The 27996-nt window shown below is 40.2% G+C and overlaps 1 protein-coding gene and 1 pseudogene across 2 annotated transcripts in view; both read left to right on the forward strand.

The window, feature by feature from the left end:
- COL8A1 (collagen, type VIII, alpha 1) overlaps nt 1-26292 on the forward strand; it is a 157960-nt gene extending 131668 nt beyond the window's left edge. For both annotated transcript variants that reach the window (XM_012652820.1, XM_012652821.1), the window contains 2 exons: nt 20458-20788; nt 23800-26292. In XM_012652820.1, coding sequence (XP_012508274.1) covers nt 20461-20788; nt 23800-25706 — 2235 coding nt within the window. In that variant the 5' untranslated portion in view covers nt 20458-20460 and the 3' untranslated portion in view covers nt 25707-26292. The remainder of the gene's footprint in view (nt 1-20457; nt 20789-23799) is intronic.
- LOC105817189 lies at nt 13833-14269 on the forward strand (annotated as a pseudogene).
- Nucleotides 26293-27996: the final 1704 nt, after the last annotated feature.

Below are 27996 nucleotides of genomic sequence, written 5' to 3' on the forward strand. Positions count from 1 at the left end.
CCCTCTGTGGGGATGAGGTGCCCATGTGGCGTCATCCACCTGGAGGCATCAAGAGGCCACCTTCCTTCAAAGATCCCCTGAGTGGTCCTCACACTTCCAGGCTTCCTCATCACAAATTCCTCCTCTGGTGACAGAAACACTATTAAAAGACAAATATTTTATCCTGGAGGAGTAACCCAATGATGCCATTGTCAGTCATGAATACCTTCCAATGTTGGTTTGGTAAATTACCTGGTTACTACCAGCAGAGCCCATATGCATTTTTTCTTAGGTTCAGGAAGCTCAAAATGTGGCTTGAAAAAGATCATGTCCACAAATAAGCTGTAGTACTTCCAGACAGTGGAATATTCAGTGCTAAAAAGAAGTGAACTATCAAGCCGTGAAAAGACATGGAGGAACCTTCAATGCATATTACTAAGTAAAGAAGCCAATCTGAAAAAGCTACATACTACATGATTCCATAAAATGCAAAACTGTGGAGACAGTAAAAAGATCAGTGGTTTCCAGGAATTGGGGGAGTGGGGAGGTGACATGCGTAGGGAAGGATGAACAGGTGAAGCACAAAGGATCCTTAGGGCAGTGAAACTACCGGGTGTGATACTGTAATGGTGGATATGTGTCATTATTTCTTTGTCAAAACCCATAGAATATACAGTGCCAAGAATGTGCCCTAATGTGAAATGGACTCTGGGTGATAATGATGTGTCAGTTCATCATTTGTAGCAAATATACCACTCTGGTGCAGGATGTTGAAATGTGTGGGTGTAGGGGGCTATACAGGAACCCTGTACTTCCCACTCAAGTTTGCTGTAACCTAAAACTGCTCTAAAAAATAAAGTCTATTTTTAAAAATTAAATAATACAAAGCATAATAAAATGAAATTAGATTGTATAAAGGGAGGGCAGGTTTATGTAGAAAGTCTCAATGAGTCATCCTGGGCCGCGTGATGGGAATGTTAAGGGGATCCAGGGATCACAGAACAGCGGTCAGGAGAAATCATGGCAGCGTGGTTGGTGGCCTCCTAGACATTTCTCTGTGTGGGGCAGGGCTTGGGAATGTGGACAGGAGTGTTGCCAGCTTTCTTGGCAATATTTGTACTAATGGGAACAAACAACCCAAACATAACAATGATTTGGGGGATACTTTTTAACTTGGTTGAACTGCCCTCTTGAGGCACTGATGCCATGGATTCCTCTCGTAGACTTAAAGTCCAGAGTAGACTTAAAGAGTGAGGCCTCTGGAGATAGACTGGCAGATCCAAATCCTACCATGGTACTGACTAGCTGTGTGATGACCTTGGGCAAGTGATTTAACATCTTGGGCCCTCATTTCCTTGCTGGCAAAATGATTATAATAATTGCACCTGCATCCCATGGTTACTGGGACTGTATTAAATGAGATAATTTATGTAAAACACCTAGCACAGTGTCTGGAACTTGGTCAACTTTCATTCAAAGTTGTGACTCTTAACACAGTCATTACCGGCAGAGTCTAGCAGTGCTTAAAATAGTCTAAGCCCGCATAAAATATGAGTTCGATGAATTTTTAATAAACAACAAGACTTCAAGTGACCCCTGGTGGTTCCAGTGTTAATGCCTGGCTTCCATGTCACAGTGAGCAGACTCTTCCAAATTTTTAAGGGCAATGGTAGCCAGGTGTGAACCAAACTCTCTTCTAACAAGTTACCGCTGCATGTTAGCATGACGTTTCTCCTCCGATTATTATCTATACCTGTATGTTTCATGAATTGGACAAGACAAAATAAATTAAAAGTCAGGCTATTATGATTTCTATTCACATAGGATCTTTATTTTAAAAAGTAACCATAGCAACTTGAGCTCTTCGAAGGAAGAGCCTCAGGTAAATTATAATACGTAATTACATTTTATGCGCTTAATCCAAAAGATACTTTAACAAATGCTGGAAATATCCATTTCTACAACCAGTCAGAATTCAGGACCAAGCAAATAGCTTACCTTTGTGTCTCTGTCTCACTATGCTTACATTGATAACAATAAGTAGACAGAGAGAGAAATGATAGGTTGGAAAATGAATAAGTAAGTGGGTAGATGACAGACATATTTTTTAAAAGGGAATTTTCCTCACAACATATGATGTGATTTGATTTTGTTCAAAGCTAGAACAAGTAGAGTTCAATAGTAAGAATCTAGTTTGGTTCCTCTAAAAAAAATCCAGAATATTATGATATGCCAAATAATAGGTAGGTTTACTAAGTCTTTGCCTGCCTCAGAGTTCTTATGAATAATTCATTTTTTTTCAACATGCTCCCATAGAAGGCCAGATACTCATAGAGATAATTCAAAAGCTATCTATGTTTGCTATGCAAGGTCTTCTATTTGCATTCTTTGCAAGTCTTGTGCAGACTGATATTAAAATAAGTTTATTTTTTGTGGATACACATCAAGGACTGGAGAGCAGAAGAAGCCTAATCACACACTGGGAGATGGAGGGAAGCCAGCATGAGACTGTAAAAATATTGGCAATTATCATCCAAGTGAGTTGGTCAGCCCGACACACACGAAAAGGAGTCGAATGTTTCCCTGTTACTAATTTCACGGAGATGCAAACTGATGCAGGGAAGGAGTCTGAGCAGTCGACTCCTCAGCTAGCCAACCCCTCTAGACTGCAAGCCTGTCATTCCAGGACAGGGACCTCATTCTCCACTCATTATTATGTCTCCATCACTTGGCATCTGCTAAGTACTGAATAAGTTGAATGGATAGATAAATAAACTAATTAATTAATGGGTGGACGCACATCTCTGCATTCTTCTTATCTTAGAACTTCAATCTCCAAACAGAGCACTAGTGTAGGATCTGGAGGTTGTTGAGCAAACAAAGGCAAATGGCCAAGCAGTGTTTATTAGGGAAAATTTATAGAGAGAGAAACAGTAGTGGGTGTGAGGGTCCCTGTTATTCTTGGCACATTCTAGGCTGGGGTCATGCACAGGGATCCAGCAGGCCTGCAAGTCAGACTCCAGGAGTGGGCTCCTGCCCCTTGGACTATCAGGCATTTAAATTGCATCATTAGAGAAGCAACAGCCCTTGCCCTGGTGTGATCAGAGGCTAAAATAAAATAACACTACAAAATGGCAGCACCTTGGCTCCAGTCCTCTCCTGGCCACTCATCAATCATGACTGAGGGGAGCGTCAGCCTCTCCCCTGTCTGGGAGGTGGAGTCTAAGCCTTGCAACCCTAGCTATGTAGCAGGATTTGCCCCATATCCATGTGCATGTTGGGAAACACCAGCCCCTCCCTGGCATTGTGGGAAAGGAGGGCTGGGATCCAAGCTTTGCAAATTACCAGGATTGTTTGTCTTAAACACAAACTGTAACCAATGTCCACGGAGCTTTGCTGGAGGTTAATTCCTTTCCTGGGAGGCCAGTCTATTAACTCTTGCCTCTTGGTGAAGATGTGGTAGACACAAAGTAATCATTGTGACCATCGCTTCTCCCCAGGAGCTGCTAGAGCGGCTTCATGGCAAGGCCAGGCCTCATGCCTCCATCTCATGCATCCGGGCTCCCTAAGGTTTCTGTCACCTTGTACCTCCACGTTACTCTCTACCCACCCACAGCCAGGGCAACCCACCCAGACCTCCTAGAGTCTAGGAAGACCTAGACTGCCCCCAGTCCAATATTTCTAAATGACCTGAGTCCCAGTTCCTTGTGCCCTGTTCTCCACTTTAGGTCAATCATCTGTCACACAAATCTTTGGACTGTTAGTTTTCCCAGATTCTGGAACTTTAATAGAAATTTCAGGCACACCGCAGACCTATAGAGGAGGTATTTTGGTTTTTAATGCCACATTAATCATATCACGTTGGCATTTCCTTCTTGCTTACAAGAAGTCTGCCCTTGAATCCAGTGAGGAGGGAAGAGGATCTTGATTCATGAGTCCCTCTGTGGCCTCTGAAGGACATTAGTCTTTATTCTGGCTCAGCTTCGAAATGAGCTGATGAAATTGTAAACACAAGACGGGAATCAGAAACCTGGGAAAGAGCAAAGGAATCAAGGATGAAAAAGATTAGCGAAGAGAATTAGCAAGTAGAAGAGAAAAGGGGGAAAACAGAAAGCCTGACAAGGAAAAGAAGCAGGACTGGTTTCTTCATATTTTTTTTTCCACACATGTCCGTCTTTGCCTTGGATTGCCGTTGAGGCAGAGGTGACATCTTAGTCCTGCTTGAATCCTCCATAGTTCCTAGCACAGTGGTTCAGAAGATGTGTGTTGAATAGGACAAACACGAAAACTGATTGGAATGTGGTCATGAGCTCAGAGGGGTGGCTCATGAACACCACCTCAGTCCTGACTGCATGTCCTCTGGTGAGCTTCACTTTGCAAGCAAACAAAATAAGGAATACATGAAAATAGTTCATTCTAGTGGCAATTTCTGTGACAGCAGCGCCTCTCTTTGGGGAATTTTTTTCTTCAATACCCAGATTCTATTCCTATCTTACAGCAGAGAAGCCAGAAGCCTAGAGAAGCTGAGTGACTTACGACCACTCAGAGGCCAGGGGCAAGCTCGGGACAGACATACAGACACTTACATTTCCCAGATCTCAGGGCTAGTACTGTGAGAAGAGGAAACTGAACCTCATAGGATGGTCTGTCCCAGAGCAGACACATGAAATACAAGATTCAGAAGAATGAATTAATAAAATATAAAGGTGGGGAAAGTAAAAATAAATTGCAGACTACAAAAGTCGAAATGGGATCATGACAATGAATCCTTAGTCTGTTTGCTATTAGGGTGGAGAACAAGATCACATTCTGCTCTTCTGGAATTCAGACACACTTTCTGGTATTTAAAGGAATACAAGGGAAGCTCACACAGGCTGAGCTGGGTCTCCTTATAATGTAAATACCTTTCCAATGGGAAAAAAAATACTGAAAGATGGTAAGTTTGTCTTCTGACAATATTTCCCAGACATTTTTTTAGTGTTAATAAAGCTCTCTTGAAGTGTAACTAAATGTTTCTGAGGAGTGGTAACTTTAAAGCAAAAGGAAGGAAAATTTCAATAAGAACCAAGCTGCCCCAATTCTCCCTTTATTTTTAAATAGAACCATCAAAGGGCCGCTAACGGAAATATACTTAAGTGGCATTAATTCATCCCTAAGAGGACTCTCCAAGAGTTTTATTGCTACGTAAGGGAAAGCTATAAACCAGCAGGAGAGGAAAGCAAAGAAAATAAGTCTAGGGAGTCGTCTTGTGTAAGAAAGTGAGCAGGTGGTCAATAGTGTATCCTGGCTGGTTTCCACAGCAAGGAGACAGAAATTCGTGGCAGGGATGTGGCCCACAAAGCAGACAATCACAGGGCAAAGAATTATGGAACCCTGCAAAGTGCTGTCGAAGAGTTCACACAAATGTGAAATAATAAACTGTTCATCTCCCCCCCTTTTTCTCAACGTCCATCCAATTTCATGTTAATACCCAACTCCACAACCTAGTGCCTGACTCCTTCCAGTCCCTGGCTTGATTGGAAGAGAACAAAAAAGGACTGGGATGGGTAGAGCCTAGGACAATGAGCTTTTAAACCTGAAAGTAGCATTAGGGATCACTTAGTCCAACACTCTTGGTTTTACAAGCAAGGAAATGGTGTCGCAGAGATTACTTTTGTAGAAAGAGAACTTTAGAGATTTTCACCTGAGATGTGAAGTCCTAAATTGAATATTCAGACCGGGAATTGAGAAAAATGCCTCCATGATCCTGTCATTCAGCTCAAGCTAAGTCTAATACCTTTATTATAGCTATAAAGAGAATCTTACAAGCATCCTGTAAATGAATAAAAATTATCACCTATATCAAGATTATTTTACCATCAGTAACACTTCTCTGTTCTTCACAGGGTTTTTAAAATGAAAAATAGCACTCTTTATCAATTTCTAAGGAAGAATGGCTGTTATATAGGATTTTTCGTTCTAGCGAGCTGGCGGCAGACCCCAGGACACAAAATCAGGAGAGTGAGAACGAAAATAGTGGGCAGAGGAGGAAAGAGTAACACTGACCCAGTGTTGGGGATCCTTGGTGCTCTCTCAGCCATCGCACCATCAGGGTCTTATTTTAACATTCGGAAAAGGGGGGCGGGGGAGGATGAAAATGAGGCCATTCCTATATTCATTCAACAAGCATTTATCAAGCCTACTTTGTGCAAGTTATGAACTAGGCATAAAGAGAATTCTCAAAGATAAAGGTCTGATTCTATTCCTCCAGACCCTTCAGTGAGCTGTTACACGGAGTGTCCCTCCCCATAACCAGCTCCTAGAATTTATGACTAAGAATTCGTTTTTCTAAATAAAATACATCATAGATTCACTTCATTTTTGGAGAAATTAACCTTTTGTATTTAAACGAGTGCTTATGGCTAAATATGGTTTGAAATTTAGTTGGTATTTTCGATTTGAGGTTACAGCTTTGCATTATCTACAAAAAGACATGTATATGGAATTGAGTGAGTTTTTTACAGACACAAAACTCAATGTTGCTTTCAGTTAAGCAAAGGTCTGTGGGTGAGGAGTGAATCTTTTAGACGCAACTCTCAAAATACAGTGAATACTATAAAGTGTTTGTTATAGCAATATTATTATTATTCAAGTCCCTGACAATAGCATGGAAACATCAAGCTTCTAAATAAGTGATTGTAAGTTGATTATTTTCCTGACCTAAAAGTTGATGGCTATTACTACTTGTGGATTTTACTTCCTTCAGCAGTAAAATATAGCCTAAATTCTGCAATCACACAGGCAAGGGCAACCTGCTGCTATCACCTGACATAAATGTCTTCAGTTCTCTGAATTTCAAAGTCAAAGCCCTTTGCAGTCAATATAAAGAAAGCTGCTTGAGTGGCCAGTTTTCCAATGAAGGGAAGCAGGAAGAGACGCAGCCTTTGAACTGGTGTTTGCATATGGCAAGCAGGTGGGTACATGCTGCACTGAGAAGTGGGCAAGCAGACATGACATTTGTTACCCACTTATTAGAAACTATCTTCCCCTTGCCTTTCTTTGGGATCTCAGCCAGGAGACAATTGCTCAGTCTAATTCTTAAAATAGGTCTGGAGCGGAGTAAGAACAAAAATCATCACCTTTCAAATTCTTCAAAATAAGACTGCAATAATGCAAAGGGACATGGAATGTGTGCTCAAGAGCCCCTCTATTCTTACTGCTTCTCCCCCTTTCACCTCCTCCCTCCTCCACTACCATTGCCAGCCCTGCCTTTTCCTTCTTTTTTATTTAAATACTAGCTAATACTTATAAAGTGCTTCCTATGTCTAGGCACTGTTCTAAGCATTTTACTTGTATTAATTCTCTTCATCTTCTCAACATCATGAGACAGGTAATGTTACCATTATCGACAATTTACCAGAAGGAAACCAAGGTACAAACAGGTTAAGTAACTTGCCTAAGATCACACGGCTAGTAAGTGATGGGATCAAGACTTAATTCAGTCAGTTTAGCTCAGAGTTTACCCATTAACCCATATCGCTGCTCTTTAACTGTGTTGTCTAATGTCTGTCCCATGTCTTCTTTTAGATGATTTTGATGAAAAGCAAGAAACATCCTCTACTTCTTTCTTTCCTCTGCTGGACAATTCGAATTTATTCTTCATCTCTTAGTTCTGACACCGTCCCTCAAGGACCTTGTCTCTGACCAACCTCACTCACTCCATCCAGGTTAAAGTCTATTTTGTCTTTATCGAAGCACTTATACTGGACTGAGATCTTACTTTCAGTAGTTGATCTGGAAACTTCTTGTGAGTAGGTCCTTGTTTCACTCTTATTTTTATATATCTCCAGCCATTAACAGAGTAATGCCTAAAAATTCAATATAAGAGTGCTGAATTTAATAATTACACTAACCAACTGACACAGTGGAGAGAAACAATCACAAGTCTTAGAAATTTAAACAAGGGGAATCCGCCATAGAGCATTTTAGAACGAGAGATGTATCAGAAACCATCTGAGACAAAGGTATTCAGCAGCCTAAAGGCTGGATCTGGACCACAGAGGAATTTTTTTTTTCTGTCAGACAATGTTAAATAAAAAAAAATAAAACTGAGCCAAAATTTTAAAATGAAGAGATTTTATAATATGTCTTGATTTCTGGTTTCTCTTGAAAAATTGGAAGAACTTCCCAAACCAGGCACACATTCCCACGATTGGCAGGAAGTAAGTGGTTCAGCAGTTGCCCCCTCTGAATGGGGTGAGTGCTCCCCTGCTCACGCAAACTCTGGCCAGCCAACTCCACTCCTTCAGGCCCTTCACTGCGTCCTCCAGGCATTGGGTTTCCACACCCCCCTCACCTAATTCAGTCCCTTCATTTTACAGTTTAATAAAAAGAGGCCCTGAAAGGCATACAAGGACAGAGAAGTTTCCAGAAAAGACTATACCCTGACCCTCCCATCTCCAGTTCAGTGTCCTATTCACACTCTAAGTCCTAAGAAATAACATTTGTGATTCATGTTTATCAATGAAATTCCACGTTGTTACTTTCTTGTGCCTTGTGATGAGTTTTGCTCATAACAAGCAAAGTCCCTTTAAACTCCCAGCCTCCTTATCTGATATATCCTCAAGACCTGGCATGTGTTATATAATTCTCTGCCCTTTCCTTTCTCCACTTCCATTTTCTCTGAAAAATGTTCAGTGGATTAGCTGTGAAAACCTTACGATTTTTCCTCCCAGACAGCACATCCATCTCTCTATCCCTCAAAATAAATTCCACCCCTTAAGTAAACGGAACTTCCAATACCAAGATAGCTGTGGTTTGGTTGCTCTCCGGGCTTTGCCTTTGTTCAAAGGGCAGGATGTTACCACACAGAATAATTAGCTAGATGGAGCTGTGGTTGAAAAGTCGTGGGTTTTAGAGACTGCCCTCTCTGTGGCTTACAATTTATCACAATTTAGTATTTTAGGCTTAGCCCCAGCTTTAGAACTAAATTGTTTTTTTAATCTAAATTCATTGTTTGGAATAGTCCTTTGGAATGATTTCTGCTACTCTTGAACCGTGCAACAGGGAAAGAACAAATCCACATTTTCACTCACCAAGAAATTGTTGAGGTTTTTTTTTTTTATTCTTGTATAATTCAGAAATTACCAGGGCTAAATATTGCAACTTAAGTAAGATTGCTGTACTGATTGAAGAGTATCTGTGTATGTGGGTGGGTAGGAAGTAGGAGAAGCCAATTTTGGAAGAAATTGATTACTTATTTTTATTTTTCAAGTGCTATTGAATTGATTTAATGTCTTGCCCATGTGTGATAGAGACCCTAGGGTTTGAGTTTTAATATCAAGTCATTCAGGGTTAAGTGGCTTAAAATAATCTTAGTTAATAAGACTTCAACAATTGGCTCAAAGTGAGCTCAAAAGTGAAAAAAAAAACCAACAATTAGCTGTCTTATGCCCTCTACGTCTGGCCTCTAAACCCACAAAGACACATATGCACCCACCCAGCAATTTAATTAATAAATATGTTAGTATTATGGAGAGATGGCTTAGGCTAGCATTTATTCCTTGGTTGAAAGAATGTTTGTTTGTTTCAGTTTTCTATAAAAATACCAACTGAACAGTATACTGTCATAATAGCCTGCTAATAAAAAGAGAATGCTAGCACAGGAAGTCAGCTTGCTCATTTAATCTTCGGGATATACTGATAGAGTAAGTACAAAGTGCCAAACAGAGTAGGGGAGAGAAAAGAGACCTCGTGCTCTTTAGCCCTTCCTTGCAACCATCCTAAGAAAGCACTGAAAAAACATTCCTATTGGCAAAGGGCCCTCCCTCCTGCTTCCAGGAAGTGCTCATGCTGACTCGGAACTGAGTTCACTGTACTTTATAGTTCAACTTTCTCAACTTTCAAAACTTCACCAGAACTTCCAATGGTAGAAAACACTATTGACTCATTTGAGTTTCACCCAATCTCTCAAACTTCTTGATTAAGGAGCTGCTCAATAACGAAGCATCTGAAGACAAATAGAATTATAGAAAAGGAGAAAAGAAAAGTCGATGTCTTAAGCAAACTATCTCCTCCTCCCTCTCCCTCTCTCACACAGGTAGAGGCTGTCCCAGGACTCCTAACTCCTCAAAGTTCAGGACCCAGATGAGGGTCATTCAGGAAATAAGTTATCTGCCTAATGTGATTTAGACTTTCTAGTTTCTATGACCTTAGATACTTTCAGAATGAGCCTAAGTTTATCATTTTACTTTATTCAGTTCATCCGTGTTGTTTATAAAGGACCACTTCAATCACAAGTTTTAACTATGCATATGACAAGGATGTTGTTCAGTTCTGTTTAGTTGAAATTCATTTGGAATCCCATTGGTCTGAACAAGAGTTCAGGATGAGATAAAAATGCTTGTGGTGAACAAATGTTCTACGAAATTTACACAATATTTTACATAACATATTTTAGTTGTTTGCTCCAAATAAATATTTTTATAATGTCCAGTTTAATGGATTGCATTTTTATATGAAATTTCCCCACACCTCTCTTCCTTGCAAAGGCCTGAGAACACCTTTATTTCACATTGTGCTCTTTACACAAACTGTACTAATGCGGAGAAGGCAGAAAGATGCTCACATAAACAGTAGAGTGTCCTATAGTCCTTCTCAAGCTACACCAAGAAAGAATTTACCTTGCTGTATATCATCGGGCTCATCAAACAGCGAGACCTTTATTCTTGCTAAGCCCTCACAATCAACTGCTTTACTATAGAGCCGCCTCTAGATTTTAGATCTTCAGTTTATCTTACAAAATGAAAATTGTTGTAGCTCCTGAAACATGACTATGTCACACCCATTTACTACTCATTTTCTCTTTCCGAGATGCCTTTTTTTGTATTCATTTGTCATTCTTACAACAGGAGGCATATGTCAATACTTGCTGGCTGTCTGCAAAAATTTTTGAGTACACGCATCGTAGGAAGTTTTTATCATGTAGAGTCACTTTTTAAAGATTTCTCCATAAGCTTCACATTTTTGTTTAACCTGTGAATGTGGTCAAAAAAAAAAAAAAAGTCGTACATCATTTTGTTGTTGTTGTTCCTAAACCTCGTTTCTTATTTCAGTTCTTCCTTTGGTTTCTGGTCAAGCATGGCTTATTTTACCAGAGGAATATTTATAGGGGGGTTGTATAAACTCTCCTTGTTCCATCTCCAACTGGCAAGAAGGGAGGGTGAAATATTGAAAAACAACTGGAAGTATAAGATTGATCTAACTTCCTGACATACAAAGGCTGGAACACCTAAACTCAAAAATCATTTATCTGTGACACGTGGGCATGTTCTCCATGTTCACAGTTACCAGAAAACTTTAGAACTAGAAGGGACCTTGAAATCATCTAGCCAATGTCCTCGTTCTGCAAATGAGGGAACTAATGCCCAGTCAGTTTAGGTGACTTTGTTAGGTCAGAACTAGAACTTAAGTACCATATGCTCTGAGAACAATGTTTTCATATTATGGGAAGAAAAAAAATTCCACTTTAGAATTTTCTTTTAGGGGTTCTCTCAAGTGTTTTATAAACTATTCAGCAGCTGACACTATTCCAGTTAGGGAAACAAAAGAAGTTAATTGCAGGATTCAAATATGTGAGCTATTATTTTAAGAAAAATATTCTCCAGATGTTTCCCACCTCCTTTGAGAATGGAAAAAAGGCAATGACCTTAATATTCAGCAGAAGAGATTCAGATTAGATACCAGGAAATCTAATGTGAAATCCTGCAATTGGTTACAAGGGAATGTTGTGAAATCTCTTCCTCTGGAGAACAGTTGGAATGTGGTGGTTGGCCATTCATTTCAGGGGGGTTATGTGTGTGGCCCATTTCTAGAGCTGGGGGCAAAACCTAATTGACTCTCACGTTCTGTAAGTCTGTGAGGTCGTGCTCTGCCTATAGCTAGTAGGTGGGGCGGTTGGATGCTATTAATTATAGCAGAATTCAGGATTCATTGGTGAAGCATACAATTTAGGCTCAGTTTTTTATTTATATCAGTCCTGATAGGTGTAAATGGGCAGATCAACCAAAAATAACAAACGTTTATTGGATGTTCTTGCCGGCTGCCTCCACTGGATTGATTGACAAGCACTGATAAGCTTATTCATGTGGGCTCCATCTCAGCATTTACCTCGCCAGTGGCTTTCTGACTTCATGAAAACTGTAGGCTTGCATCTCTAGCCCAAAAAGCAAAGAGTAAGGAATTTAGTTCAAGATCTTGTCCTATGTAACGGAATAATTATTTCAACCAAAAAGAAGGCCTTGCTATTTGAAGGACAAGATGGAGAAAATTGACAGTAAAATTAGATCTGTACCTTGTAAAACAAAGTAAACTTTGTTAGCTAATATATTGGATGGTGGCTCCTAAAAGTAATTTAATAAGAATTTCCAATTTCTGACTTGGAATGTAATAGGTATAAGTACATAGTTCTTGAATTTCACTAAAATAATCATATGACATAAATACAGGATTAGGTTAGGAAAATTATCAACTAAAAAAATTTAATGTCAAGAAAAGGACCTAACAAATGGACATGGATTTAATAATATAACGTATTTGAAGTATAGTCATGCATCACTTAACAACAGGGATACGTTCTAAGAAATGCATCATTAGGCGATTTTGTTATCGTGTGAACATCATAGAGTGTATTTACACAAACCTAGATGGTGTCACCTGACACACAGCTAGGATATATGGGATAGCCTATTGTTCCTAGGGTACAAACCTGTACAGTACATTACTGCACTGAATACTGTAGGCAATTGTAACACAATGGTAAGTAGTTGTGTATCTAAACATAGAAAAGGCAATGTGCTGTACCACAGACATTATGATGGCTAAGATATCATTAGGCAATAGGAATTTTTTAGCTCCATTATAATCTTATGGGATCACCGTCATAAATGCAGTCCTTGGTTGACTGAAACATCGTTATGCAGCCCCTGACTGTATGCAGTGGTCCCCAACCGTTTTGGCACCAGGGACCGATTTCATGGCAGACAATTTTTCCACAGACTGGAGGTGAGATGGTTTTAGGATGATTCAAACGCATTACATTTATTGTGCAGTCAAACCTGTCTGCTAATGATAATCTGTATTTGCAGCTACTCCCCAGCGCTAGCATCACTGCCTCAACTCCACCTCAGATCATCAGACATTAGATTCTCATAAGGAGAGTGCAACCTAGATCCCTCACATGTGCAGTTTACATTAGAGTTCGCATTCCTAGGAGAATCCAATGCCACCGCTGATCTGACAGTAGGCAGAGTTCAGGCAGTGATGCAAGCGATGGGGAACAGTTGTAAATACAGATGAAGCTTCACTTGCTTGCCTGCCACGCACCTCCTGCTGTGTGGTCTGGTTCTTAACAGGCCACTGACCAGTATCAGTCTGTGGCCCAGGGATTGGGGACTGCAGTTGTATATAGTACCTAGGACTTTTTTCCAGTAGATAAAAAAGAATGTTGAGATAATACTGAGTTAAATATAAAACTAGTTAATATTTTAAAGGGCAATAAAACCATAGCATGAGAGGGGTTAAGCAACACAGTTTATAGAGTTGTTAATATCTGTAATGCTAATCAATTCTACAACAAAAGTACATATCCCTGATCAGATGACCCTAAAGTGGGCTTATTTGAAAATGCTCCCAATATGACAATAAAAGGTCATATGACTATCTTTTGTCTTATAGTCAATTTTGGGATACGTTTTCTCAACATGACCCCCACCCCCACCACTAGTAGTAAGCTACAGGTGCACCTCTACATAAGAATCAAAAAAGGTAAGCCATTCTTCCCTTTTGTGACCATTGCTAAAGCAGCAGTGGCCAAAATGAAGTTTAATCCCTTTGCGACTTCTGACTGAAGCAGGAACCACAAAGGCATTTCAATGCACCTTCCCACATTCACAGGAAGATCATGCCTTTCCTTCTTTCCAAAGAGCTGAGACACAAGTACAACGTTCAATCCATGCCCATCCAAAAGGATGATGAAACTCAGGTTGTGTGAGGACACTATAAAGGTCAGAAAATTGGCAGAGTAGTCCAGATTTACAGGAAGAAGTATGTCATCTACACTGAACGAGTGCAGCAGGAAAAGGCTAATGGCACAACTGTCCACGTGGGCACTCACCCCAGCAAGGTGGTTATCACCAGGCTAAAACTGGACAAAGACCTCAAAAAGATCTTTGAACAGAAAGCCAAATCTCACCAAGTAGGAAAGGAAAAGGGCAAATACAAAGAAGAAACAACTGAGAAGATGCAGGAATAAAGTTATCTTATATATAACTTTAATTAAAAACTACTAAAATGAAAAAAAAGGGTAAGTCTTTCCTACAACTTGTTGGGATAATTAAAAAAGCAACAAAGTTGTACAAGATAATGGGTTGCCTTATGAATGTTCCCATCATTATTAACATTTAAGTAGAAAATACTAGGGCTTTCTGTTAACAACTGTCGTAGGCAGAATTCTAAATGGAGTGAGGCTAACAAAAAAAATGGGAAAAAAAAATCTGGGTTACAATTTCATTCAACTTTGTGTTAAACTTTTAATAGGACTAGGAGAATAATGATGGCTGAGAAGGTAGGGAAGGCTTCACGGAAGAAGCAGAAATTGAGTTGGTCTAGAGGAAGGTAGGTGTTATGGACTGAGCTGTGACCCCCAAAACTCATATGTTGAAGTCCTAACACCCAGTACCTCAGAATGGAACTGTATTTGAAGATAGGGCCTTTAAAGAGAAAATTAAGTTAAAATGTGGCCACTAGGGTGACCAACGTGACTGGTACACAAGGAGAGGAGATTAGGACACAGAGGAAAGATCATGTGATGACACAGGGAGGTGAGAGCCACTTGCAAGCCAAGGAGAGAGGCCTCAGAAGAAGACAACCCTGCTGACACCATGATCTTGGACTTACAAGTATTCAGAACTGTGAGAAAATAAATTTCTGTTGTTTGAGCCACCCCGTCCGAGGTACTTTGTTATGGCAGCCCTAGCAAACTAATACAACAGGACTGAAATCCCAAAGAAGGATAAAAAGATAATAATCATCCCCAGGAAAAAGGAAAAAAGAGGCCGGGTGCCATGGCTCACTCCTGTAATCCTAGCACTCTGGGAGGCCAAGGCGGGAGGATCACTTGAGCTCAGGAGTTCAAGACCAGCCTGAGCAAGAGCAAGACCCCGTCTCTACTAAAAAATAGAAAGAAATTAGCTGGACAACTAAAAATATATAGAAAAAATTAGCCGGGCATGGTGGCACATGCCTGTAGTCCCAGCTACTCGGGAGGCTGAGGCAAAAGGATTGCTTGAGCCCAGGAGTTTGAGGTTGCTGTGACCTAGGATGATGCCACGGCACTCTAGCCCAGGCAACACAGTGAGACTTTGTCTAAAAAAAAAAAAAAAAAGGAAAAAAGAATATGGTAAATAAGTCAAAATGAAAAGGACAGGCATAGATGAGGAACATATTTTTGAAACAGGGGTTTATATTAGTGAAAATGTATCTACCACCACCATCGTAATAAGTAGGACTCTTTTTCCCCCATATGGTGTCTTAAGAGAGAGAAAATAAACTTCTCAGCCATCACAAATCTATCCAGAATGTACTTCCTCAGAGATGTCTTCCCCTATCAATCTTTCCAAAACAGTTTCTTCCACTCCCAGTTATTCTTGAGCCCTTTACCCTGCTTCTATACACCGAATGTTTGTGTCCCCCACAAAATTCATATGTTGAAATCCTAGCCCCAAATGCAATGGTATTAGGAGGTGGGGCCTATGGGAGTTGATTGGGTCATGAGGGCAGAGCTCTCATGAATGGTATCAGTACTCTTATAAAAAAGACCCCAGAGAGCTCCCTTGCCCTTTCCACCATGTAGGGACACAGCAAAAAGTTGCCATCTATGAACCCGAAAGTGGGCCTTCACCAAACACCCAATCTGCTGGCATCTTAATCTTGGACTTGCCAGCCTCAAGAACCATGACAAATAAATTTCTATTGTTTATAAACCACTCAGTCTGTGATACCATTCATTATAGCAGCCTTAATGGACCAAGACACCTGCTTTTTTTTCTTCATAGCACTCAAATCTGAAATTATAAAATTTATTTTTAACTTGTTTATCACCTGTCTCCCCACACTGGAATGTGAGTTCAATAATATAAGACCTCAGCTCTCTCATTCACCACAGTATCTCCAGTACCCAGAACATTTCCTAACAATTTGTAGCTGTTCAGTAAGTATCTATATCTAATGAATTGCCCTGAGAAATGCAATTAAAAGAGAATTTTCTTTGAGAGGCATGGAAAAGCTAGGAAGGCAATTCCAGTGAACACTGGAGGAGAGTTTTGCCTGACTTTTCCTTGCTTTAGGGGTGGCAAATCTGAGGCTCTCGAGAAATTACAAATCCTGTGCAAAGGACAAGGAGGGGGCACAGAGGACCAGCCCAGGAGCAGACCAGCACACCACACACAACATAGACACGTATGCCCACGCATACATACACACAGACATGCTGTGTTAGCCCTGTGTGAAGGGGAAAATTGGATTTAGGGCAAATATCTAAACATTCTTTTGTATAGCAAGCCCAAGTCTCAGGAGGATAAATGTATGAATACAATGCTGGGAAGTGTCTAAAATAATATATAACATATTATTCTGTTATATACATTACAGGTCACATGAGGAAACGGAAACCCTCTGCAGCCCTGCCCAAATAAAAGGAACCATTTAGGGCTATTTAAAACGTTTAGGATTGGTGGCTCTGACACCAGAATGAAAGACTGCCTTGGTCCAGCTGTTCTTTTTCACCATTTTTAACAAGTACATTTTAACGGCCATTATTGTATTATTCATGTTACATTTATCATTATTGCTGTTAACCTCACATTTACTTTGGCCAGTATCCTTCTCTGAAAGTCTATGACATTTTGGTCACATTCCATTAAAAATACCTTAAATTCGAACAGTGCTTTTCAGCTTACAAAGAATGCATATTATCATTTGCACCCTTGAACAGCTCTAAGGGATAGGCAGAAATTGTCATTTCTGTTTTATAGATGAGGAAACTGAGGCTTAGTAAAGATAAGGGACTTGCCCAAGGTCATAGGTATGGAAAATGGAAAAGCCAACACTCAAACACAATTCTTTGACTTCTGCAGTTTTTCTCATATGACAGGACACACATCACTAAGCCAGCCTGACTGGCAAGGATTCAGTGCCTACACACATTAGGTATGCTTATGTTCACATACACACACACACACATCCATTGTCAAACAAATAGAAATCAAAGGCAACATCAAGTAGAACTCACAATATTACTGTGTTCCACATTCTCAGAAAAAGAAGAGAGGCAAGAAAACCCACTATCACCATGGCTTCCCAGCAAGAATTCCAAGTCTCTTTCTTCCCTGCCAGGTGTTTGTATAATGTTACACAAATCTGATGTTCTTTTCAGTAATTTGGGAGAACCACCACACCACTATAACCACCAAAAATATCCTCAGGGACAAGAGAGAAATTAGCAGGAATAAGTCAAGTGGTAAATTCTCACCAGGGCCCCTACATAAGTATTCAAGTTAAAATTGAACAAAGTTTATTTAAACAAAGGGCCAAAGAAATGGCAGATAGCAGACCTAAGGAGGTGGTTTTGGGGAGAGAAAAGCCAAGACACGAGAGGAAATAATTGTAGTAAAGCAGGATCCCAGTGGGTCTTTGGTATTCAACTGGTCTTTTTCCAGGCATTTCATCTCTTTCCAGTTTTCCAGTATTTCCTGAGAGTGTCCTGGTTTAAAGATTATTAAGTATAATCCAATACATCCACTGAGTTGATGAAAGGGTGAAGGGCCAAGCAAACTAGCTTATCAATAAAGACATCATCACAAGTCTAGGGTTCAATAATTAAATTCATTCATCTCCAAAAGTAGAATTAAGTCTCAGCTTATACATTATCAGGTATTACTTCATATCTCTGGTATGGATTAACACTTTCAGCTTTCTAGTGACTGCTTTAGCGATGTTGAATGTTAGAGCGTGATAGGAATTAAGATAACATCCAAGTCTTATTTTTAACAAATGAAGAACTTAAAGGGATTTGCTTAGATATATATAACTAGGCAACAAGTAAGTATTGATCTTTGAGTGGAAAAAAGAACTAGAAGAAATACAAATGTGTATAGTATGCTATCGTTTATTTTGTAAAAAAATGTATATTACATATTGTATGTATATTCTATGTATATATTCATAGAATACCTCAAAAATATGGGAAGAAATGAGATAAGTTGTTGCTTCAAACAACTTTGTAATCCCTGGGTGGGCCTAGCATTTTTTCCAGTAAGAATTCAATAAATTACTGTTCAGTATTTATGGCAGATGTTCTTTTTCCACCTAAAATAAATTTGCCTATTAGTAAGTATAAATCAACATTAATTTTGTGGCTCTATCCAAGTGGTTTATAACAATCATCCATAGAAGGACAGAAAATAACAGCTATTTCTCTCATTTTATCAATACATATATTATTAAGAGTACATTTGAAATAAACAGTTCTTGAGAGTATTCTGATTTATGAAATGGAGAAAATTTTATAAATCACTTTGCTGATAAATGTTTCTTCATTTTTTTCCCCAAAGGGTAAAAAAAAAAAAAGATTAGTTAGTATATTTAGCAAAATTATAAAGCAGAGAATTTTGTGGTAGGGATTCATATTAAATATTTACTTAGGTGCTTTTTATTAACCAATCCTTCTGTAGCCTGTTTACACTCTTGGCATTACTCTTGAATAGGATATTGCAGAGTCAACGCACATTTTCTAAGAAGTGGAAAGTTATGATCCAGAATTAAGTAAGGCAGAAGCAAAGAAAACAAACTCCCATGAGGATGGAAATTAAATTATTTATAGACAGAGGGTTTTTCAGAGTTTTCCAGAAGATGCTTACATTAAAAATTGTGAGAAATTGGCCACTTCTCTCTTTCTCTCCAGCATTATGATGACCTACTCCATTTAGGATTCAGATTTGCAGTAAGTCCTTTGATGAGGTGTGAAAGTTTGGTGGGTATCTGCCCAGTGTTAGTACGGGAGGGGGGAGGGGCGCGGACTGAATAAACTTAGGTGTGTACCACACCTGCCCTCTAGTGCGCATTTGCCAACACTGCATTTCCCTGGGCTGTTTGGTCTTCAGACTAGGGCGTTTCCAGAGGTCTCTTCAAGCTGGTTTTTATAAATAGAAACACCCCATTTGTATTTATTCCATTAAGTGCCACTTTTCAAAGAGTGTTATTAAAGGACTTATAAATGGTTTATTTTTGTCAATAATTAAATATCTCCCCCTGTCTTATTTATTACAACTAATTTGCTTTGTAAACTCCTTTCTTTCATAAAAGTACAAAGATAGACTTTAATGGACTCCAGGTCCAATTAGCCGAATTCTAAACTAATGACTTCATAATATTTAAATAGAAGAAAGAAATGTGCATAATGATGATAGTGATTTTCTAAATGACACTTTGATACTGTCACATAAAGCACTTTCTCTCTGATTCAGAAGACTTCTGCCTTTTTTGTTGTTACTTGCTCTTTACACGTATTTGTGACTACATCAAAGCAGCCAAAAGGCATCTAGCAGATAAAAAAATATCTGTGCTAGCATACAGCCTATAAATTATTTACTGTTTCCTTTTAGAATAGAAATTCTGGCACTTATTAACAAAGCCTAACTTGCCACCAGGTTTGCCTCCTTTTATCAGAATCCATTCTGCTAGGATTAGGTTTCATGCAAATACAGAACACCCAAAATAACAGTGGCTTAGAGACAAAAAACTTTACTTCTCTCTCTTTCGTAAACAAATTCCAAATTTAAGGCTGGGAATGGCGCCCCCATGTTTAACCAGGGCTGAGGTCTCTTCTGGCTTATTGCTCCACCATCCCCAATGACCAGCTTTCACCCCATGGTCCAAAGTGTCTGCTCCATTTCCAGGCAACGTGTCAGCATTCCAGCCAGTAGGAAAGAGGAAGGAGAGGACATGCCAACTCCTTTTCAGGATTCTTCCTGGAAGGCGCACCCATTACATCTATTAATACCTACAATTAGCCAGAACTTTGTCACAAATCCTGCCTGGCTGAAATGACTTCATTCTGGGCTGCTCTGTTCCCAGCTGAAAATCAGGAGTTCCAATACTATAGAGGAAGGGCAGAATTGATATTTGGAGAGGACCAGCAATCTCTCCCATAGTCTATATTCCCACCAAGTGCCTTTATTTGATGTATCCTATGATCTGGTTTTTGTTTGTTAGATTTTTGTGTGGTTGTTTTCTACAGAAAGGTAGTATCTTCCTTTTCATTTGCCTTCTACCATGAAGTTCTGATGATAAAAACTGTGTTTCCCATTTTTTTCCTTCTGTCTCTAAATAAAGTCACCTGGCCCACAGGTTTTCACCATGTTGGTGCATCCCTTCCTTCCACAGGTGATGGCTGTGCCGCCTGGCCCTCTGCAGCTGCTGGGAGTGCTGCTTACCATTTCCCTAAGCTCCATCAGGCTCATTCAGGCTGGTGCCTACTATGGGATCAAGCCACTGCCACCTCAAATTCCTCCTCAGATGCCACCGCAAATTCCACAATACCAGCCCCTGGGTCAGCAAGTACCTCACATGCCTATGGGCAAAGATGGCCTTGCCATGGGCAAGGAGATGCCTCACTTGCAGTATGGCAAAGAGTATCCACACTTACCCCAATATATGAAGGAAATTCAACCTGCTCCAAGAATGGGCAAGGAAGCGGTACCCAAGAAAGGCAAAGGTAACATCATACTCCCACGCTGTTATTAAACAGCAGATTTCCAAACTCCAAAATTATGGGATCTGGGGGAGAAGCTAAATTTTAGAAACTTTTTTTTGTTTTTGACATTTATTAAATGGCTACTGAGTTCTAAACCCTATTCTTTAAAAGTTCAAGTCTTAAAAAAAAAAGACAAAATTTCCATTTTGTTTTGCTTTATTATTCTAACAAGTATCAGATGAAACACAACATATTTAATCACAAATAGTCTATCCCCTTATTATTTCTTTATTCAAACATTTAGCAACTATCTAATGTGTGCCTATTTTGTGTCAGGCTCTGGACCAGATACTGGGGAGATAAAACAGTGAAAAAAAAAAAGAGAGAGGTGACAAGTCAGTGTTCTGAACTAGGAGAACAATGTTATAAAAACCTGCTGTGTTAAAAGAAAAGTCACATGAAAACATTTTGCAAACTAGGTATTATATAAATGCAAGTGTTTTTAATACTGCTCCAATTAAGCTTTACATGTCAATCAACAATAGATCAATAGAAGGAAACTAAGAATACAGAATGCATCTAGGGATGATACCTGAAAATCTCTCCCGTTACCTTCTAGGCATATTTATTAGTTACTCAGCACCTATAAAATGCCCCTCACTGTGATAGACACTTAATTATACATTTAGTTGGTTTATCTGGAGTTCTCAGAAACCTAGCATTTGTAGGAAAAAATATGCATCAGAATAGCAATTACCTTTGAGGAAGTGGAGGCCATTCCCACTAGGAAGCTCCACCTCTGGGAAACTACCGGATTTGGCAGTAAGAGGCCTCAATGCCTGGATGCCGGAAATGAGAGAGACCTAGTCATTTCACCTCTCTAAGCCTATTTTTCCTCATCTGTAAAATGAGATTATTGACAGAATCAATGACATAAAAGGTAAGTAAAGTGCAGAGTAAATGCTAAAGCACCATAGGAACTTTGAGTTGCTACAACTGGTTGTTCAAAAAATCCTTAGTAAGGATACAGTACGTTCTAGGCACTGTGCTAGACACCAGGGATTTCTGACAAATAAGATGTAACCCTTCCCCAGACACTCCCTTGATAAAGCAACTATACATTTCACTGCTTAGAAATAATATGCCTTAATAGTACTATAATCATATCTATTATGATAAGAGAAGTATTCCCCAATTTTCTTTTCTGTAGGAGCTAGTGTTCTGCTTAGATTATCTCTGCCATTTGTTTTCCTTCCTTTCTTGAGTGGTTTGCCTGGCCTTCGGTAATTCTTGTACTTACTCTGGTGGGTACTTGTATTTAAAAAGAATATGAATTTTCTGTTTCTATTTTGTTCCTTCACAGTAGCTCAGTGAAAAGTACAATGGTACAAAAACGCACTGATGTTACCGATGATTAAAATAAAATATTGGGATCATACATTTCATTTCTTCATGTAATCCATTAGTCCCAGCAGCATTGTGTTTATTTGCAAGGCATAGCATAATCATTGTAACACCACGTGCTTTGTATTTCAATAACAATTCAAGAAACCTTTCGCATCTATTCTCTAACCTTGTAGAGTGGCTGTATTCCTGCTGTACAGATAGGCAAGAAGAGATTCTGATGGCTTGAGGGACCAAGTCATGACCTCAAGCCAAGACCAGAAAGATAAGCAGAACTTCCTGCTCCTAAATCAAGCTCCCTTCCTTATCCATGCTGCTTATCATTCTAAAATATCTTATTTCACCTCTCCTATTAAAAAACCAGATTTGCCTATCAGAAATAATTTGTTAAAGAATGAATACTTGAGGTTTAGGAAATCCTACAGCACATTAAAGAAATTAAGCAAATCTATTGACTGTAAAGGACAGATGTAAAAAGATGTTATTCAACCACATATAAAATACTTCTATTCTTTCTTGAGTCCACATAATAATGACTTTCATCATCCACATCATATCATATTTCAGTATAAGAGGTAATGTTATTTAGCTGTAAATTATTATATTTAAAAAATCAGCTATGCACAGAAAAACAAATACAGCATGTCCTTACTAATATGTAGGATCTAAAACAATCAAACTCATAGGAGCACAGAGGATAATAGTGGTTACTAGAGGTTGGGATGGGGCTAGGGAGAATGAGGAGATGATGGTCAATGGGTACAAAGCCTCAGTTAGGAAAAATAAGTTGTTTTTCAGAGATCTATTGCACAGCATGGTAAATATAGTTAATGTCCTGTACATTTCAAAATTGCTAAGAGTAAATTTCAAATGTTCTCACCACAAAAAAATGATATGTATTTGAGGTGATGGACATGTTTAGATTGATTTAATTATTCCACATTGTATTCATAAATCTTAACATCACTGTGTACCCCATAAATAATATACAACTATAATTTGTCAGTTTACAATAAAAATATTTTTTAAATAAAATAAAAACAAATCAAGGTCATGGAAAAATACAGTATAACTTTAAGTAGAAAAAATAGAAAAAATAAAAATGGATGATTCCAATATTGTTTAAAATACATACACACACACACACACACACACACACACACACTTCCCCCAGAACAAATGAGATGAAAATACATATAAATGTCAAGTGGTTATCTCTGAGTACTGGGCTTATAGGAAACTTTGATTTTTATTTATAAATCTTTGAATTTTCCAAATTCACTATAATGAACAGACCATAATATCTCCAAGTTTTGTACTTGGAAAAATGTTTTTTCATTACCTTTTAGCTTTTTCCTTTAACCAATGCTGATACAAGCAGCTGCACATATCAGTTCTCAAAATAATACTTCACATACCCCAAAGAAATTATTAGCTTGATTGTCCTTTAAACCCTGGAAGATGAGCAAATTAGTCCTAGTCTTTTCTATTGATAAGTAATAGGCAAATGTGTCAGAACTAAATATGGTGTCATTACTTCATTGATGTGAAGGATAAACAGTATTAACCAATATCTCTCTCTTTCTCTCTCTCTCTCTCTCCCCCCCCAACCCCTTCTTTCCCAGTAGAAATACCATTAGCCAGTTTACGAGGGGAACAAGGTCCCCGTGGAGAGCCTGGCCCAAGAGGACCACCTGGGCCCCCTGGTTTGCCAGGGCATGGGATACCTGGAATCAAAGGAAAACCAGGGCCACAGGGATATCCAGGAGTTGGAAAGCCAGGTATGCCTGGAATGCCAGGGAAGCCAGGAGCCATGGGAATGCCTGGGGCAAAAGGTGAAATTGGACCTAAAGGGGAAGTTGGGCCTATGGGGATCCCAGGACCCCAAGGACCTCCGGGGCCTCATGGACTTCCTGGCATTGGGAAGCCAGGTGGGCCAGGGCTACCAGGACCACCTGGAGCAAAGGGTGATCGGGGCCCCAAAGGACCACCAGGACCTCCAGGCCTTCAGGGTCCTAAAGGAGAGAAGGGCTTCGGGATGCCAGGTTTGCCAGGCCTGAAGGGTCCTCCAGGGATGCATGGCCCTCCAGGCCCTGTTGGACTGCCAGGAGTGGGCAAACCAGGAGTGACAGGCTTCCCTGGCCCCCAGGGCCCCCTGGGAAAGCCAGGGCCTCCAGGAGAACCTGGGCCACAAGGTCCTATTGGTATACCAGGGGTTCAAGGACCTCCTGGGATACCTGGAGTTGGAAAACCAGGCCAGGATGGGATCCCTGGCCAGCCAGGATTTCCAGGTGGCAAAGGAGAGCAAGGACTGCCAGGGCTGCCAGGACCCCCAGGCCTTCCAGGGATTGGGAAGCCAGGCTTCCCAGGACCTAAAGGTGACCGAGGCGTAGGGGGTCTTCCTGGGGCTATTGGACCAAGAGGGGAGAAAGGACCAGCAGGTGCCCCTGGAGTGGGAGGTCCCCCAGGAGAGCCAGGCCTGCCTGGAATCCCGGGTCCTATGGGTCCTCCAGGTGCTATTGGTTTTCCTGGGCCCAAGGGAGAAGGTGGGGTTGTGGGGCCACAGGGGCCACCAGGTCCCAAAGGTGAGCCAGGGCTTCAAGGGTTCCCAGGAAAGCCAGGTTTCCTTGGTGAAGCAGGACCTCCTGGCATGAGGGGTTTGCCAGGTCCCATAGGGCCCAAGGGGGAAGCTGGGCTCAAAGGTTTGCCAGGGCTCCCTGGTGTTCCAGGGCTTCTTGGACCAAAGGGAGAACCAGGAATCCCAGGGGATCAGGGTTTACAGGGCCCTTCAGGTATCCCAGGGATTGCAGGCCCTAGTGGCCCCATTGGACCACCTGGGATTCCAGGCCCCAAAGGAGAACCAGGCCTGCCGGGGCCCCCTGGGTTCCCTGGTGTAGGGAAGCCTGGAGTGGCAGGACTTCATGGCCCACCAGGGAAGCCTGGTGCCCTTGGTCCTCAAGGCCAACCTGGCCTTCCAGGGCCCCCAGGCCCTCCAGGGCCCCCAGGCCCCCCAGCTGTGATGCCTCCTACGCCACCACCCCATGGAGAGTATCTGCCAGATATGGGGCTTGGAATTGATGGCGTGAAACCTCCCCATGCCTACGGGGCTAAGAAAGGCAAGAATGGAGGGCCAGCCTACGAGATGCCTGCATTTACCGCTGAGCTCACCGCACCTTTCCCACCAGTGGGGGCCCCAGTGAAGTTTGACAAACTGCTCTATAACGGCAGACAGAACTACAACCCACAGACGGGCATCTTCACCTGTGAGGTCCCCGGTGTCTACTACTTTGCATACCACGTTCACTGCAAGGGGGGCAATGTGTGGGTTGCTCTGTTCAAGAACAACGAGCCCATGATGTACACATACGACGAGTACAAAAAGGGCTTCCTGGACCAGGCATCTGGGAGTGCGGTGCTGCTGCTCAGGCCCGGAGACCGGGTGTTCCTCCAGATGCCCTCAGAACAGGCTGCAGGATTGTATGCTGGGCAGTACGTCCACTCCTCCTTTTCAGGATATTTATTGTATCCCATGTAAAAAAAAAGAAAAAAGAGAGAGATTTAATAGAAGAAAAGAAAATGATGCACCAAAAAATCCAAATGAAAAACATACTTGCTTCAAAACACTTATATAGTTGGAAAGTTATATTTAAGTGAAAATTTGGACCATCATGTACAAATAAAAACTAAGATGCATGTTTAATACACTGCACAGCAGCTTGTAATTGAAAAATGATGGGATAGATTTATGTATCAAGTACTGACACTTGTGTTGTACCCACTGGAATCATATTAGCTGTTGTATGTTATATGCTTCCACAGTAACCTGCTTATTCAGATCAGTCAAAATATTTCAGTATGAACGATCATAGCTAATGAAAGTCACTCATATTGTTTACTTTAAAATATTTATAAATATGCCTTAAAGAAATGTCAATGATAACAATTACATACCGTATTTACTTGCATAATTTCCTCTATATTTGTGCAGATACTTTGCCATGGAATGTGCTGGGGAGGGGTCTGCGGTGTCACAGCCCCAGTGGGAGGGGGCCATGGGACTATGGTAATACGTTAGTCGAAGGGTTATTTCATTCATGTCAGAGGCTATGTCTTTTAGCAACAGGAGTCCTAGTCAGAATTGTGTGTCTGGTGTCTCTAACAGAACAGGCGAACAAATCAACTATCTTCTATTTATTCAGTGTCTTCTCTGTACTTAGCACTGGGTCAGACACTTGTGGAGCATTAAACAGTGCTCCATAAGGAGCTAACAAACCAGCTGGGAGACATGAGCAGTAATTGACTCATTTATTCTTCAAGCGTTTCTATTCTGTTTTTTCCTAGGACTTATTTTTCTTTTTTCTTCCCTCCATGCAATTTTCACTATGGTCCAACTAATATACACACCTGGAAGTTACAAGTGAAAAAAAAAAAAACCCTTCCTCCAATAAATTTCCAGTTTTGTGGAATATTTTTAATAGCAGTTATCAATTGTGTTTACATGCATTAAACATTCCCCTCCTTTGCCTACACACACAAACAACCACAATGAGATTTCAAAAAGATATCAGTATTTTTTAGTAGCTGTGAATTTTTAAGAAAATTCCCTTTGTAGTATGTATGCAAATTTGTGTGTCATCTGAGGTTCCAAAGTCAATTTACAAAATCCCAGCCATTCTTTATTGGAGGAAAAGAGGAGAAAATTTCAGAATTACATACGAAAATTAAATTTTTTGCCTTTTTTTTAAATTTCAGCATATTACAGGGGCACAAATGTTTAAGTTAGCTATAGGAAAATTAATTTTTATTCAAAAATATTCTGAAATTATTTTTCAGAAAAATAATTCTGAAGTTTGAAATTTAAAAACAGCTATACTGGGCCGGGCGCGGTGGCTCACGCCTGTAATCCTAGCACTCTGGGAGGCCGAGGCGGGCAGATTGTTTGAGCTCAGGAGTTCGAGACCAGCCTGAGCAAGAGTGAGACCCCCGTCTCTACTAAAAATAGAAAGAAATTAATCGGACAACTAAAAATATATAGAAAAAATTAGCCGGGCATGGTGGCGCATGCCTGTAGTCCCAGCTACTCGGGAGGCTGAGGCAGAAGGATTGCTTGAGCCCAGGAGTTTGAGGTTGCTGTGAGCTAGGCTAACGCCACGGCACTCTAGCCCAGGCAAAAGAGTGAGACTGTCTCAAAAAAAACAAAAACAATAACAACGAAAAACAGCTATACTGCTTCCAGGTGTAGGTACTAAAATTGTAGGCAAAGAACTGTTTCTTTAGAAGCAATCTATGCAAGAGCTATCTAAAATGTCCAAGAGCAAAAACAGCCCATGCTTTTAATGTCACAAGTCAAGGACCAATACAAGTTAGAAAAGGAGAAATGAATATTTTTCCAGGTTTTCACTTAGGCACATACTGCTTTAGGCATTCCAATCTCTCTCAAAACACAGAAAAACTATTTCAAGTCTGCCATTAGCCTGCTGCTGACACAATTAGCCACTTGAGGCAATGATGTGGGGTTAGGGTGGTGAAATCTTATATTTTTTTCTCAAAATTAAAAGAATGAGGAGTTGAGGGGATAGATATAGATGGAAAAATACATAAATAAATATTGTATAAAAGCACATGGAAATATGTCTTTGTCAAATCCGAATCATTTTACCATCACAAAAATACGTTCTCCTGGCCCAATATCTCCTTTCCCTATGTAGTATACAAGCACCATTTTTTCTCAATCTTTAAGATGAGAAATTAGTTCATTACCACAGGGTTTCTTATTCACTGATAATTATATAATACACTTTTCCCATCAAAAAAAGGTCCTATCC

This window comes from Propithecus coquereli, unplaced genomic scaffold (assembly GCF_000956105.1).
Source record: "Propithecus coquereli isolate 6110/MARCELLA unplaced genomic scaffold, Pcoq_1.0 Scaffold40, whole genome shotgun sequence".
In the NCBI taxonomy this organism is placed as follows: Eukaryota; Metazoa; Chordata; class Mammalia; order Primates; family Indriidae; genus Propithecus; species Propithecus coquereli.